The sequence below is a fragment of the Doryrhamphus excisus genome, chromosome 9 (genome assembly GCF_030265055.1).
Source record: "Doryrhamphus excisus isolate RoL2022-K1 chromosome 9, RoL_Dexc_1.0, whole genome shotgun sequence".
NCBI classification, from domain to species: Eukaryota; Metazoa; Chordata; class Actinopteri; order Syngnathiformes; family Syngnathidae; genus Doryrhamphus; species Doryrhamphus excisus.
In genome coordinates this window covers 9,080,451-9,097,599 of record NC_080474.1, presented here as the reverse complement: position 1 = coordinate 9,097,599, position 17,149 = coordinate 9,080,451, and the positions used below count along the sequence as shown (strand labels likewise).

Here is a 17,149-nt window from a genome sequence, read left to right as displayed (position 1 = left end):
GTCAGACGACTCCAGGTACTACATGGTCGTTGCTGCTCTTGATCAGACGACCACTCGCCGTGTCATTCGGCTTGTTGCGCGCACCTCCGCGTATTGGAAAATTCGACGCGCTCAAGCAACTTCTGCTTAGGAGGTACTGTCTGTCGCCCGCGGAGAGCGGCTTGGGCGATGGCACGGCCGCGGACTTGATTGACAATATGCTGTCGCTGTTGGGCTCGGATGTCGGCGGTTTCCTTCCCGCACATTTTCCTGCGCCAACTTCCCCCTCCGGTACGAGAAGTGTTGGCTAACTCCCCCTGTTTGGCCGCGGAGGACGCCGATTGGGTCCTCCATGCGCTGAGGCGGTTCGGGGTGTACGGTGTGGAGGCGGACCCTCAGCAGACAGCGACGGAGGACGCGGACGCGGACTCGGCAGTGGTGGCTAGAAGCGGCGCGGGAAGGACCTGTGCGTCTTTCACGTAGCGGCTGTGGGCGCCGGTGAACGGAGTGAGCTGCTCTTCGTTATCGACTCGCTGTCGGGAAGGCGTTTCTTGGTGGACTCCGGCTCTCAAGTCAGTTTGCTTCCCCCGTACACACGGACAAGGCGGCCCGGGGCGGCGGGCCTCTATTAAGTGCCGCGAATGGCTCATCCATCAACACGTTTGGCACTGTTTGTTCCCATGGGTCGTTTGCCACATTTCCATGCAAGACAGGGGGATTTGGACCCTTGACACAGGCTAACTTTTTGACGTCGGGTGACGTTTTTCAGCGTCTGTTGGCGGAATTTCCGGCCTTGATCACACCATCTTTTTCTACCGCGGATACCTTACATCAGGGGTGTCCAAACTTTTTGCAAAGAGGGCCAGATTTGGTAAGGTGAAAATGTGTGGGGGCCGACTATTTAGCCTGACATTCTTTGAACCATTAACATTAAATACAAATTAACTTTTTGGGATTTTTTTTAATTACAAATGGCATACTTTTACATTTTTTTTTTACATTTAGGTTTTTACCGAAATCACAAACCACAAAAAATTAAGAAAACTATAAAGGATATCTAAGTTCATGTGAAACATTACATATTATTCACTATTATATGCTCACTGTAGGAAAAGTGCTGAAAACAAAACAATGATCACTGCATATTCAAACTGTGATTTTGACCATCACAAAAAAATTAATTAACTGAGATTTAAGAATTTATTCAACTCAGAGGACTTAACAAAGGTCTTGCCTGCACTAATGTGAAGGGTGATACTGGGATCTTGACTGCAGTATGTAGTCCATGTCTGGCTCAAGAGCAGTGGTTTTGATGCGCAAGACGTCACGCAGGTGAGAGTCACTCAGTCTCGTCCTCATGCGGCTCTTGTTAATGTTCATAACGGAGAATGTCTTCTCGCACATGTATGTGGAGCCAAACAAGCTCAGCATTTTCTTAGCAAATGTCCGAATTGCTTGGAACCTGCCTTCATCCAGCTGGCGGTAGAAGTTGACAAGAGGGAGCTGTTGGTGCCGACTGCGATGCTCGGCGTCACACTGCAGCTCAATGAGCTCCAGTTGCAGGTGGTCTGGAGCGTCATCAGGGTCCACGGAGAAAGGAGAGGAAAAAAGCGTGATCTCCTTTTCAATAGCTGCAAAGTCCCGAAAGCGCTGCTGAAACTCCTCAACCAGAGATGAGATGTCTGCTGCATACCTTGTCATTTGCGCACTGATATTGATCTGTGGGAAACTGGTCACAATTTCCTGCAGCGACGGGAAATGTGCGGTATTGGGCTGCGCCTGTGACAGGTGTCTTTGGAAAAGTAGCAGCTTGGTCCGAAAGGCTTTGATGTGTGAATACAGTTGGCTTACCACTGCATTTTGCCCTTGGAGGCTTGTGTTCAGCGCATTCAGATGTTGCGTTATGTCAACTAAAAATCCCAAATCAGCCAGCCAAACAGGATCATTTAATTGTGGCATGGGTTGTCCCTTTTTAGTCAAGAATTGTCCAATTTCCTCCCTGAGAGAGAAGAAGCGCTGCAGCGCAGACCCCCGACTGAGCCACCTTACGTCGGTGTGATACAAAACATCTCCGTATTCAGCCTGGATGTCGAGAAGAAACTGTTGAAACTGGCGGTGGCACAGCGCTTTGGAGCGAATATAATTAATAGTCTTTATCACCGGTTTCATAACATTATCATATTTCATATATTTGGCACAGAGAACTTCTTGATGAATAATACAGTGGAGTTTAATAGCGCTGCCTCCTTCTTCGCTGACTTTGTTACAGACAAGGCTTGATAATCCACTCCGCTCGCCAGCCATGGCAGGTGCGCCGTCCGTAATAATCCCGGTGACTTTATTCCACTGTAGTTTCATGTCATCTACGGTGGAACAAACAGAAACAAATAAATCCGTTCCTCTTGTTTGGCCCTTCAGACTCTGGAGGTCCAGAAGCTCTTCACTCACGTTCATGTCATTGTCCACTCCTCTTAAAAAGATCAGTAACTGAGCGGTGTCGGACGCATCCGTGCTTTCATCGCACGCTAACGAGAAAAAGTCAAACTCAGTTCCTTTTGCCTCTAACTGTCTCTTAATATCTAATGAAACGTCTTCAATTCTCCGTACCACAGTATTACGAGCCAGGCAAATATTGGCAAACTCTTGCTTCTTCGCGGGACAAATTTTCTCAACCATTTTCATTACACAGTCTTTAATAAATTCACCCTCAGTGAAAGGTTTGCAGTGCTTTGCAATCAGCGTTGCCACTTCGTAGCTTGCCTTTGTGGCATTTTCATTTGACTCACGGACTCTTGTGAAAAAGCTTTGCTGTGCCGTTAAAACAGCTTCCAGTTGCTTCACTTCCCAGTTAGCTTGTCGTAGCTAGCATGTTTCGTCTGGTAGTGCCTCTTGATGTTGAATTCCTTGAAAACAGCCACAGTCTCTTGGCAAATTAGGCAGACACAGTTGTTTCGTATTTCAGTGAAAAAATACTCAAATTTCCACTTGTCCTGGAAGCGGCGGCCCTCGCGGTCAACTTTCCTTTTTTTGTTTACAGACGCCATGTTAGAAATGGGCTGGGCTGAAACGATCACGATCACGGCGGCCAGAGTGCGGCCACAGGGCTACTGCCATCTTCTGGTGAAATGAAAAATAGCTTTTTGTACACATGTATTTTATACTGTGGTCAACAGTGCTGGCGGGCCGCATATTATTGCTTTCATGATAGAGGCCGCGGGCCGGTAAAAATTTGTCCACGGGCCGCAATTGGCCCGGGGGCCGGACTTTGGACATGTCTGCCTTACATGGTGTTGAACATTTCATTCCCACGATGGGACCGCCGTTTTTTGCGCGCTCGCTGCTAAATTGTCCACGGCCAAAGAAGAGTTCGCCATGATGGAGCACTTGAGCATCGTGAGGCGGTCTAATAGCCTTTGGGCCTCACCCCTGCACATAGCGCCTAAGGCGGATGGGTCATGGCGGCCGTGTGGCGATTTTTCCGCCGCCTTAACAATATCACCGTGCACGATCGCTACCCCATTCTGCACGTTCAGGATTTTTCTGCCTGCCTGGCCGGGGGACGGTTTTTTCCAGGGTCGACCTGGTCCGCGGTTATCACCAGGTCCCTGTGCGTGCCGAGGACGAGCCCAAGACTGCAGTAATTACCCCGTTCAGGCTTTTCGAATTTTTGCGCATGCCTTTTGGCCTCAAGGGGGCGACGCAGACCTTTCAGAGGCTGATGGACTCGGTGTTGCGTGACCTCACTTTTGTGTTCATCTATCTAGACGACATATTGGTGGCCAGTCACGATGTATTGTATAACCAGATCAGACAGAATAATTTCACAAAAACACAGGATCCTGGGCTGAGTTTCTCTTCCAAAGTCCGCCTGCAACCTCCCGACGATAAGAAGGAAAGTCAGCCCCGATTCTTGCATCCCAGGGCTTTTTGTAGATCTCCTCAGATGGGGTGGAGTTGGGGGGATGTGTGGGGAATGGACCAGGATCCCGTTCCTGGACCAGATACTTCCTCCTTCACCCCGTTATCTTTGTTGCCTCCTGGGTAAATGATCTTGAATACCTAAGACCCTCCTGGCCTTTTGGTTCTCCCCCAATGACCTCTGCAAAGACAACAAGAACCACAACACACAGGATATTGTGCCCTGACATCTGTTAACTGACCCTTTACTGGTACAGGTCACAGCTTGACCTGATACTAATCTACCCTAGCTCAAAGACAATTATTTAAAAAACTAAATTTGGCTACAACGGCCTCATTGTTAACCCGGCCAAATGCCAGTTTGGGCTGCCGGTGATAGATTTTTTGGGCCACCGCATTTCATCGCAGGGTGCAATTCCCTTGCCTGCCAAGGTACAGGCAGTGGCTGACTTTCCCCGCCCGTCTTCAGTTAAAGCACTGCAGGAATTTTTGGACATGGTTAATTTTTACAACCGTTTCCTTCCTCGTGCTGCCCACCACCTGCAACCACTGTACGCAGTCTTGCGGCAGAAGAAGGCTAACGACCCTCTTGACTGGACCTCTGAGCGGGTCCAGGCCTTCCAGCCGGTGGCCTTGACGATAGACGTGTCTGACATTGCTGTTGGTGCGGTAGTCGAGCAGCGAGTGGAGGGCGTTTGGCACTTGCATTTTTCAGCCGCAAGCCACAAACGAGCGGAAGTATAGCGTTTTTGACCGGGAGTTATTGGCGCTTTACGTAGCATGCTGCCATTTTCGTTTCTTGTTAGAGGGCAGCTGATGTCGACCATAAGCCGCTTACCTTTGCTATCTCCAAAGTGACTGAGCCATGGTCGGCCCGCCAGCAGCGCCACTTGCCGGCCATTTTGGAGTTCACGACGGACATTCAGCATGTGGCGGGCAAGGCTAACCCGGTTGCTGATTGTCTGTCTCGGGCATTGGTGTCACCTGTGCACCTTGGGACGGATTTCTCTGAGATAGCCGCGGATCTACCCGGCGATCCTGATATACGATCCCTTGTGTCCGGGAGTACAGCCCTGGAGCTTGAGGATGTGGTGGTACAGGATGGTGGTCCCACGCTCCTCTGTGATTTTTCTACTGACCGTCCCCGGCCCGTGGTTCCAGTGGGTTGGCGGCGCCGGATTTTTGATGCGATGCATTCCCCCTCGCACCCAGGGGTTCGAGCGTCTGTCTAGCTGGTTAGTGCGAAGTTTGTCTGGCCTTCGGAGGGATGTCGGAGTGGGCAGCTGCATGCGTGGCGTGTCAGCCAAGGTCCACTGGCATACAAAGGCCCCCCTAGAGCCATTCCCAATCCCAGATAGGCGGTTTGACCATGTGCATGTGGACCTGGTTGGCCCTCTACCTCCCTCGCACGGGTACACGCACCTGCTCACTATGGTGGATCGGACCACCAGATGGCCGAAGGCGGTCCCATTGTTCGCCACTGCCTCTGCTGATGTGGCCCGTGCATTTCTGTCAGCCTGGGTTGCACGTTTTGGCACACCGTCCGATATCACCTCAGATAGAGGGCCCCAGTTCGTATCGGAGCTATGGTAAGCATTGGCTGCGTCCTTGGGTGTGCAAGTGCACCGTACTACAGCCTACCATCCTCAGGCTAATGGTTTATGTGAGCGTTTTCACCGGTCTCTCAAGGCTGCGTTGCGTGCTGCGCTCACAGACGGCAACTGGGTTGCGGTCAGCTCCCAAGGAGGACCCGGAGGCCACTGAATTGGTGCTCGGACAGCCGCTTCGCATCCGGGGCGAGTTTTTACCTGAGAGTTCTACTTCCCAACTACGCCCCTTTGTGTCCAAGGCCCCTGGGCCCATTCACCACTGTTTTCCACGTTCATTCGTGCCACTGGACCTTAGTTCGGCTCGTTTTGTTTTTGTACGCCATGACGCCCACCGGTCGCCCCTTCAGCCCCCCTACGATGGTCCTTTTCGGGTGCTCGAGCGTGGGCGTAAAGGTTTTGTGCTGGATTTCGGCGGCCGCAACGAGCTTGTTACAGTGGATAGGCTTAAGCCTATGCACATGGTAGCGGGGGAAAGGATGTTGCTGGCGCAGGTCCCTCGTCGGGGTCGCCCCCCGAGGTCCCCGACCAACCCTGCGCAGATCAGGGCAGACTGTTCTGCTTCCCCTTCGCAGGTTTTGCCCCTTGCTCCGGCGGATGGTCAACGCAGCCCCCAAGTGGTGGACACTTGGGGGCAGGTCTCTCACCCAGTCGGTAGGCGGGTTGGGGACGTGGTTTGATCCTTGTCTTTTGGCGCGTAAGGTTAGCGCTATATAAGATGTTCCATCTTTATGATTGTGTGGTTTTTGAGCCGTTGAGAAATAAAGCTCTGCACAAGACCTCAAGAGTCTTGTGCACAAGAGTCTTTCTTGCAACAGCCACAACGCTACCTTGGGAATTACACCCAAGGAAATAATAACTCCATGGAAATGTAAGGAACGCAAGGTTTGTTGCACTAGTGATGCAGAAGACGTGTTTTCATCTCAAGTTGGTTTCATTACAATCTTAAAACATACATAAAAAGTTACTATAGAGATAAAAAAAATATATACTATATATAATTAATTAATATCAAATTCCAACTGTTGGTTTTGCACCCCCACGTGGACTAAGATGATTTCTACATGTATGTAGTTCACATGGTTTGCTCAGCAGCAAATTTGGGTGCATGCATTCTACGGCAGGGCGGATTTTGTGCCTGCCGAGATTTGCATGCACCCCCTACTTGGGCCAGCATGACTTCTACATGTCTGTAGTTCACAAGATTTACTTTAAAGACATCCATCTCTCATGTGGACTTCAACTTTGGACCAATTAAGTTCCCATATTGGAAATGTGGTGTGAATGCATTTTACGGCAGGGTGTTTTTTTGACGTGCCGAGATTTGCATGCACCCCCTACTTGGACTAAGATAAATACCCAATGTTAGTAATATTAAACCCTGTGCATTGGTTGGTGTGGCATGAATCTGGACAGAGTGAATCAGTGTTTCGTTTCCGATCCGATATTGAGTAAAATTCAGACTGGTATTGGCTGTCAATACCTGTCGATACCAGTAGTTTTTAGAAATCCACTTCATGTTTGTGGTATTTTTAAAAAGTAGAGTATTTCAAGTCACTACATACCTCATTGCATTGATAATACAAGACAAGTCATTTTGACATTAGTAATTCACAATTGTTATTATTAATTTCTCGGTCATGGTCATAGTTTCAACAGACTGAGTGAACAGTGTGCTCTGCGCTTATGCATTCCATAGTTACCCAAGAAGAAAAATTATTTTCCATCTATCATGTCTATCATTTGGCAACATCCCAATTGTTAACTTACTTTCCATTGTGTGCTTGGTAATGATATACATCACCTGTGAATCTGACACAAGTATCAAATGTGTGGATATTTTGATTTAAGAATCTATTTTAGAGCATTGAGATTTGGTATCGAATATTTGATATTTCAGTATCAGAAGTGTTTTTCAGTAGCCAGCTATTTAGGTAATTTCCAATAACTTCACGATGGACCCTGCATTGTAAGGACAGATGCTGTTGTACAAGACCCATATGAATTATCCAGACAGGTTGACAAGACAGAAAAGTCCGAACTTCACAGAAAAGCGTTGACGTATCAGGTTGAAGGTGGGTAGGCTAATTATGGCCAAGTGCAAGCGCTTGTGATATAATTTGTGCATTCCTTAGTTTGTCAAACTAACATGAAAATAAGATGCTATGCTCTCAGTAAATCAATACATGTTTTCTCAATAAAATGGCATTTAAAATGTCCACCACCAATTGGAGAGAGTAAATCATGGTTTGGATGATGACACTTTATAAGGTTTATTTAGGACATAAGATGATTTATTTTACACATTTCAGATGAAACATTCTTGGGGATGGCAATGTAACAGTGTTACAACTAAGTTATTACAAATGTTCTATGTGTGCAACACCTCCTGGCAGATTACAAACTCTAATACAGTCCTGCAGGAGACCAGCCACTGCATATTTCTTGCAGTTGCTGCAATGTCCATTTATTCTATCTAGCTTTAAAAAATGATCAGGCTACTTGATATAATTGATGGATAACGTGTCAGTCAGCAGACGTCTTCATATGTTCGCGTTTTAATTCAACTCAAGGTGTGGCATGCTTTAAAATAATTAATGTCATCATTTATCCTGTAGGTGGCGCACTGTATTACACCAAGGGATCTGGCAGAGAAATCAAAACAAAAGTGGTGTGTGGTGCAGAAGAAGCAAACTCCATTTTTGTTGAATTTCATGCCACCCCAGCAGGAGCTCACACAGGCCAGAAAAAAACATGGGATGCCATTGGCATGCGTTTTTTCTGGCCTGCAGTGACCAAAGATATTGACAAATGGGTAAAAACACACATATTTATAATTGTATTTTCTAGTGTTTGGCCCAAGAACCATATTCAAAGAAGCAAATAAGGTATTGATGACTTCAGTTGAAGTTGGCATCTGATTTGTCAATTAGATGTAAATGTAACATGACCTAATGAGCAGTGTTTACAATGATGGGTCTTCTGCTGGGGGTTGGGGGTTCACTCAGAAGGTGTGTGTATGTGTGTCTTAGCACAGAGAAGCTTTTGGACGAAAGCATTATGGTCATTTGTGCACACAAGTGACTCCTTGAATTTTCTTCTGGTAATAGCTATCTATGCTCGATGCCTCCTTATACATCTACGTATGCACACTGGCTGTACAAAGTAGTACTGGCCAAGTTAGTTACTGCTGGCTCATATTGAGGTCATGACCTTTTCTTGCATTTTAACAAAGAAAGATTTCACAAATCACAAACTCTGTTTTTAAGAGTCTTTGGTGTCTGTATATTAATCCAGTCCTGATTTGAGAAGTGTAGGTCTAATAGTTTTCGAAGTAGACCAGGTCTGATATAGACTAGATGGTAAGAAAATGTCTAAATGTGCCTTTATTCACAAATACAATCGTCACCGTCAGGAAAAGGCAATGTCTTACATGAAATGTTCTCACATTAAGAAGTGTCACCAAATACAGACCACCTGGAAAAACACTAAGATTAGTCATGATGTGACCTTCAAGTGCTGTATCGGAAGCCAACTTCAGCGTTGTAACATACTGTTGTAAAAGTAATTCTTCTCATGTACGTCTTTCTTCTGAGTCCAACTTGTGTAGTTTACATCCATCTTGTGTTCTTTACACAGGTGTCAGAATGTACTGTCTGCCAGGCGGCTCAGCATACCATAAAGCAGAATGTCCAACATACTCTCATAAAGGTATCATTTCTTTTATTACTTTGTCATTCTGTCTTCTCCCTGCATTATTGCTCTAATAATCTGCATTTTAGTGAAGGTTATATTACTCCATTAAGATGTACTGGATAAGTTAGCTTTAGTCTGGTTTACTTTGGTATTCCGTTATAAAAAAAAAAATACGTTCCTCCCCGTTCTGCTCCTGGGTTTTCTGACCAACTTCATAACTGTTGGAATAAAACCTGTATTCACATTATACTAGCTTGCTTCATATTATCCAAGTTACTTTTTCATGCATATAGCTCACATATCTTTTGTATGACTCTGCATTTCTGAACAGACCCTCAATAACAAGATGTCTCCTTGAATAGTCTGACTCTGCATTTCTGAACAGACCCTCAATAACAGGATGTCTCCTTGAATAGTCTGTGTCTGCATTTTCAACATTCTGTGTCTGCATTTTCAAGATATGCTTGTAGTAAAACCCGGCCTCCATTGTAATGGGCCACGCCTAACTCTTAAATAAAAGGACGGAGAGCAGAGACTGTTTTCAGAGTGCGTTGGGGATTTGTTACTGAACAGTCTCTGATCCACTCTCCTTGCAAGCTTAATACTCACGTCTTTGTGTCTTCTTTTACAGTTGGTGATAATGTTTTGGGCTTAACCCTAACATTAACTTGGTCCTTCGAGCCGGATTCCAACATACCTGACGATTCCAGCGGGGGAGAGAGATCCAGGCAAGTCTGTGGCCACAGCGAAATATACCCTTTCCGGGACTGGTTCCTCCCTCTCGGGCTGGGATCTGAAGGTTGACGGAGATCCAGGAACACGGAGACGTGTGAGTAAATATTTCACTTAAAAAGGGAATGTGTGAAAAGTGAAATAGAATACCGGTATTCAAGGGGTGACAAGTTAGGCGATAAGGTATAAAAACCCTGACAATTCTAGACTCTATCAGGTAAAAGTAAAGACCAGTTAAAGTCCGCGCGAGGGCAGACTCGCCTGTTGAAAAGGATACAGTTAAATTCTGCAAGGGCGGCGGCGTCCTCTGGCATAAAGGAAAACGCGTTAAAAGGTGTATGCTGGCAAAAGGAAAACGCGTTAAAAGGTGTATGAATAAGTATATGTGAGTGTGATTGGGAGTAAGAAAACCACTAGGTGTTGAACTCCATACCAAACAGTGAGATTGTAAGTGGTGACTTGTTGTGGATGCAAAGGCAAGAATTGTCCGCCCTCACTGGGGTAGAAGTTTGACAATTACCACAATAAGGCATCGATCACCACCTCACTAAGAACATCCCCAACTATTAGGACTCCCTAGGAGCACTCGTCATAGTTGGGACCAAATTGCCAAAATGGGAAAAGGGCAAGGTAAACAACGTAAAAAAGTAATAGACAGTCTAGAATGCAAAGATTGGATAATGGTAGAAAAACAGGATCCAGATGCGTTAAAACCATTACCGTATTGGATAAAACAATACGATTTTAATGGCAAACTGTCTACGGCAGGAATAAAAGACTTACAGCAAAAAATCAGAAACAAAACTAACTGTAAGGAAAAACAAATGAATAGAGAAGGCATTCAGCATACTTACGTATGGATGAAAATAGCAGGACAGAGAGAGACAGGAAAAAAGAATAGACAAAAAGAGTACAGGGTGGCAGAAAAATAGGAAAAAAAAATCCAACAGGATACCCAACAGTACCTGTTGTACCGCGGATGTGATATCACAAAAACAAACAAAAAAAATAGTAATAAAAAATAAATAAAAATAATAAAAAACTCAGCACAGGTGAGCATGTGACCTGTTGTGCCGAAAAGACAATCTAGAAAAGAAAAATAATCCGTAGAGCAGGCTCTACGCCGTGTCTCACCAGGCACGAAGAGAAAACAAAAAAATGGCTTATGGTATACCACTTTAATCGTAAATATTAGTGTATGTGTGTCTGTTAGTTATTGGTGCCCTTCCTGTCTCACGCAGGACACACCCCTTTTGCTTCAAAATGAATTAAGAAGTAAAAATTACTTAAGGGCCAATATTAGTTATATATAACACCAAAATATTTGTGTTTGGGCATATCAGCACTACCTGGGAGCCCTTTACTTTTTTTTGAGTAGAATATTTTTGATGTCAATGATTCCGTTCTTCATGTGTCTTTTCCTAAAAGAGACAATGATGAATGGAAGACTGTGGGCCTTTTTGTAAATGCATGCTATTTTACATTTGATTGAAAATGCAAAAACTAGACACCTTCAATGCGGAAGACATTTAAAAGTATTTTCAGGATAGTGGACCTAATGGAGGAAGAGGAATATATGTATATAGAGACCGAAGTCAAGGGCATGGCCGAGGAGACATTTACAAGATAAAATAGAGTGACAATATTTATTAACCGGTGAAGAGGAGGAGTACTTAAACGGTATTCCCGAAACACTATGGTCAAAAGGACCATCGGACGTAGGATTAATTAAGGGAACATTACCAGTACAGATTAGAGCAAAAACTGAACACAGACCTTGTGTGCGTCAATACCTGTTGAAACCAGATGCATATGAAGGAATAAAACCTGTGATTGTTGAATTTATAACAGCTAAAATAATAATTGAATGCCCAGATTCACCGTGTAATACACCCATTTTTCCGGTTAAAAAGACTCCCCCTTCTGTTGGTTGGAGGTTGGTACAGGATCTAAAAGAAGTAAATAATGCAGTAATTCAGAGGGTGCCATTTGTACCTGACCCACATACTCTTTTGAATTCTTTAAGGTCAGACGCTACATACTTTATGGTAGTAGACATTAGTAATGCATTCTTTTCAGTTCCAGTAGATAAAGACAGTCAATTTTGGTTCGCTTTCTCTTTTAGAGGGAAGCGATATACATTATTGTCACAACCGCATATACAACTCGAGAGATGCACTACCCTCAACCCAGCTACTTTGATTCCACTTCCTGATGACGGACTTCAGCATAGTTGTCAGGAATTGGCTGAACAGTCTGCTAAATGTAGGACAGATCTGATTAACATACCTTTACCTGATGGAGAAGTGTTATTTGTTGACGGATCATCAAAAAGAAATGAACGAGGTAAAGCATTGACAGGTTATGCAGTCGTCACTTTAACATCAGTGCTAAAAGCATCTCAGTTGCCCAGCAATTATTCTGCACAAGCAGCAGAATTAGTAGCCCTGACTGAGGCCTGTAAATTGATGAAGAATAAAGGGCAACTATTTACACAGGCAGACAATGGACACAATGTTTAGACTTGGTTAAATTGCACATCAACATAACCAGTACCAACGGGTTAACACCTTATGAAATCATGTTTGGACGACCTTATAGATTACCATATTTTAAAAATGATTGGGAAACAAATGAAGATAGTAATCTAGCGGATTACATGAGAAAAATGTTGCAAAGTGTTGGCCAAATAGACAAACCAAACAATGATGAGCAAACGTCATCCATTTCTCCATAGGAGGACCAACTGGTAGAACCAGGAGATTGGGTACTGATTAAAAGCATCAAGAAGAAGCATTGGTACTCACCAAAGTGGGAAGGACCTTATCAAGTCTTATTAACCACACCGACAGCTGTAAAAATAGCAGAACGTAATACTTGGATTCATTTGATTCATTGCAAAAAGATTTTAAATCATGATTAAATTAACTGCTTCTATTGTGATTTTTAGTGTAGGGGTACTTATGTGCGTTATCACCATAGCATTGTGGTACTTATTGTAAATAAGATAAATAAAAGATAACAGAAAAGGGCTTGTTGGAAGGGTCTCAGGGTTTCCTACCGTCCTGCAAGGTAAAGTCCGACTACAAAGGGGGCTGCACTTTTAGTGTGTAGTCGTCTCAAACCCGGTGAAGATTGTCCACAGCCTTGTAGGACTTTAGGGGAAACCAGGGGATACCTGAAAACATGGCTCAAGTTAAAATGAAATCAGGAGTAACGATAATATTAACAACGGCACTTGGACTAATTATTATCGGAATTAGCCTGTTACTTCATGAGCAGTTACAAATACAACAGCCTGGCAAACGATACTCTGAGCTAAACATGAAACAAAATCTCACGGACCCTGCCTGTGGTCAACATCAGCATGTCAGTCTACTCAGAGTATGCATTCCACAAAATAAAACCACAGTAATCACCCTAACTGTTAATCAATTGCGTCACAAGGGAGTATACGCTACACCAGATAAAAATCCTTGGTATATGATTAATGATAGAGAAGGGAGTTGGGAGACTTTAGTGGCAGACCCCCCGGGTTATAATTGGACATCATATACTACGACCAGATATGCTAAACATCAAAGGCCACTTATGTCACTTATCGAAAAGAACAATGGCAGAACCTTAATTTTAACCGTAAATCTGAAGTCAGGAAAACTCTTAGACCCAGATCCGCCCCAAAATACTTCGTGTGTGTGGCTTGGATGTACCTGTTGGGAATTTTTGTTGTGTCAATGGAGAACAGGATATGATACATGTTACCCAATCCAGTTATGTCAAACGTTTACGGCCAATCTAAAGAAACCGGAATTAACTAAAGCAACGAGTAGAGCAGGGGTTACAGTGCTTCAAACTACTGATGATTGGTTCCAAGTATTTACTGGAGTTTCTGGTCAAAGCAACAACTGGCTACTCATGGCAGAACAAGCTGCAAACACCACAGGCCAGGACTGTGTGGTTTGCATGGGACCAAGACCGCTACTGCAAATAGTTCCCTCTGTTCTGAACAAAGATTGTCTCGTGCAGGTTATGACCAAGACCAACCCTACAGGAAGTTGTACCATGTATGATAGAGTGTTTCCCCTTACAGGTCCAGAGAAGAAGAAACCACTGTTTTCCAGTCAAGTTGCAATGGGTAATTTCACGTGTATCCACAGAACTGGAACCGGCACAATATTGGGTTCATTGAACGCTTCTCAATGTGCTGAAACTGAAACTGTTGATGAACATTTTACACCCTTATCACATAGTGACATATGGTGGTGGTGTGGAGATAATGCTATCTATGATAAGTTACCCTTCAATACCACAGGTTATTGTGCATCAGTTACCTTGATCTTACCTGTTCAAATATTTCAGATAACAGCGGGAGAATTATTGACTACATTTGATACTATACTTCCACACTTATGGACTAGGACTAAAAGAAGCTTGGGATGGAGTGAAAATGATCCAACATATATAGACGCTATAGGCGTTCCGCGAGGTGTTCCTGATGACTACAAGCTGGGTAATCAAATAGCAGCAGGATTTGAATCTTTGATTTGTTGGTGGTGCACGATTAATAAAAATGTAGATAGAATCAATTACATCCATTACAATGTTCAGAAGCTAGGAAATTATACTCAAGATGGTTTTAAGGCTATACATGAGCAATTGTCAGCTACGTCCTTGATGGCTTTCCAGAACCGCATTGCTCTTGACATGTTACTGGCGGTGCAGTAAAAAAAAACCCCAGTATACTGGGTTTGCTGATTTCTTCAGTAAATGGAAGCCACTTTTAATGACGATTGCATTGGCAGTGACAGTTTTTGTCTGCATTCTGGCAGTGTGTGGATGTATTTGTGTTCCTATCATTCGCAGAATATGCACCCAGATGATATCCTCTGCTATTTCACCTATTCAGTTAAATGTGCAGGAACTGTACACTCTTATTCCACAAAATGATGTCGGAGAAGACAGTTTTAACATTCCTGATCTTTTCCCCAATCCAGGTGACTATGAGAAGCAACCTTCCCTCTAGGTGTAACTTTTTCTTATATGTTTATGATTTTATGATCGAAAATCCTCGTGAAGTGATCAATGAATGAAGTTCTACGATGAGTAAATAGGATAAACAGGAGGGAAATGTTGGAATAAAACCTGTATTCACATTATACTAGCTTGCTTCATATTATCCAAGTTACTTTTTCCATGCATATAGCTCACATATCTTTTGTATGACTCTGCATTTCTGAACAGACCCTCAATAACAGGATGTCTCCTTGAATAGTCTGTGTCTGCATTTTCAACATTCTGTGTCTGCATTTTCAAGATATGCTTGTAGTAAAAACCGGCCTCCATTGTAATGGGCCACGCCTAACTCTTAAATAAAAGGACGGAGAGCAGAGACTGTTTTCAGAGTGCGTTGGGGATTTGTTACTGAACAGTCTCTGATCCACTCTCCTTGCAAGCTTAATACTCACGTCTTTGTGTCTTCTTTTACAGTTGGTGATAATGTTTTGGGCTTAACCCTAACAACAACAGTTTGCATTTGGGTCCTCAACTTTATGTTTCCTGACATTATCATGCTGGATATTTTGATATTTTGACTCAATAGTTGGAACTGGTTGGTGCATCCATCCATTTTCTATGTGGCTTATCCTCACTAGGGTTGCGGGTGTGCTGTTTGGTGTCAAAAGCCAAAAAATGTAGTCAAAAAATTTAATTTTGCACCGTTTTTTCTTAGGTCACACAATCATTTTAACTTGTGGGTATGGACCTGATCGGCAAACTGACCACCACAAACAATGGAGACACGTATGTGTGCGTGACGGTGGACTATTTCACCAAGTGGCCACAAGCCCATGCCCTTAAGACAAAACGGGCAGAGGAGGTCACAGAACAAATACCGAAGTATGTTCATCAATTTGAAGCACCCAAAACGCATTCTCACAGACCAGGGGAGTGAGTTTGTAAATGTGGTAAGCACAGAACTTACATCTTATTGGAATCTATTCTTCGTCTTTCTCTCTCTTTGGGCTTTTCCCTTCAGGGGTCGCCACAGCAAATCAATCTCCTCCATCCATCTCCCAACCTGTCTTCTGCATCTGTCTCTCTCACACCAACTACCCTCATGTCCTTTTTCAGTACATCCATGTTGGAAGAATTGCACATAAAGTTATTCTATTTTTACTATATTCTTATGACCTATTTTTACTATATTCTTATGACCTATTTTCTTATGACCCACAAACATTTCATATCACTCACATAACAAAGTAAGATTAATGCTGTACATGTGTTTCATATCACTCACATAGCAATGTAAGATTAATGCTGTGACGCCTGCACTTGTGGTGTACATCATGATTAAGGGAAAACAGAACATGACAGAACATTCCTCAGCAGATAGTTTTATCATACTCTCAGGAGACATAACTGCACGGGTCAGAAGTAGATGTGACCTCAAAGAATGTGTGTGTGTGTCCCCAGAGGATCACATGCCAAGGATGAGATACCCACACACTATGGATAACATGTTGTACGAAAGAACCGGTTTCAACTGGAATAATTAAACCCCCCTTCCCTCAGCAGTTGAAATCTCATTGTAACTAGGGCGTTCCTAACTGAATAAAATGCGAGGAGAAAGGTGACTGTCTCAGAGTTGGTAGGAGGATTGTAACTGTGCAGTCTCCATCACTCTCCTTGCAAGTAAAAAGAAACTCACCTCTCTGTGTCTTCCTTTGTACAGGCAGTGTTTTTTTTACAAGTGTTGGGGTTTGAACCTGACAATCCATAAACCTCCTCTTTGGTCTTCCTCTACGCCTCCTACCTGGCAGCATCCTTCTACCAATATATTCACTATCTCTCCTCTGGACATGTCCCAACCATCTCAGTCTGGCCTCTGACTTTATCTCCAAGGCCTCTAACATGTAATATCCCTCTGATGTACTCCTTCCTGATCCTATCCATCCTGGTCACTCCCAATGTGAACCTCAGCATCCTCATCTCTGCTCCCTCCAGTTCTGTTTCCTGTCTTTTCCTCAGTGGTACTGTCTCTAGACCAAACAACATGGCTGGTCTCCCCACAAGTTTTGTATCCCTTTCCTTTCATTTTAGCTGAAAGTCTTCTATCACGCATTACTACAACTTATTGGAATCTATTTCTATGTGTTTAAAATAAGGTGTCTTAATATGTTATGCAATTGTCTGAAGTGTTACCAGATCAATAAGAA

General features: G+C 43.9%; 1 protein-coding gene across 3 annotated transcripts; it reads left to right on the top strand.

Moving 5' to 3' along the window:
- Nucleotides 1-398: 398 nt before the first annotated feature.
- On the top strand, nt 399-15,353 carry LOC131135511 (uncharacterized). 3 transcript variants are annotated; one of them, XM_058081498.1, is made up of 3 exons: nt 399-850; nt 9,144-9,215; nt 9,832-15,353. In XM_058081498.1, exon 3 carries the CDS (start codon nt 13,119-13,121, stop codon nt 14,655-14,657), a length of 1,539 nt encoding a protein of 512 aa, XP_057937481.1. In that variant the 5' UTR covers nt 399-850; nt 9,144-9,215; nt 9,832-13,118; the 3' UTR covers nt 14,658-15,353. The 3 variants fall into 3 exon arrangements, with proteins under 3 accessions (XP_057937481.1, XP_057937479.1, XP_057937480.1); XM_058081496.1 differs by having other exon boundaries at nt 9,532-15,353; XM_058081497.1 differs by lacking the exon at nt 399-850 and having other exon boundaries at nt 8,746-9,215; nt 9,532-15,353.
- Nucleotides 15,354-17,149: the final 1,796 nt, after the last annotated feature.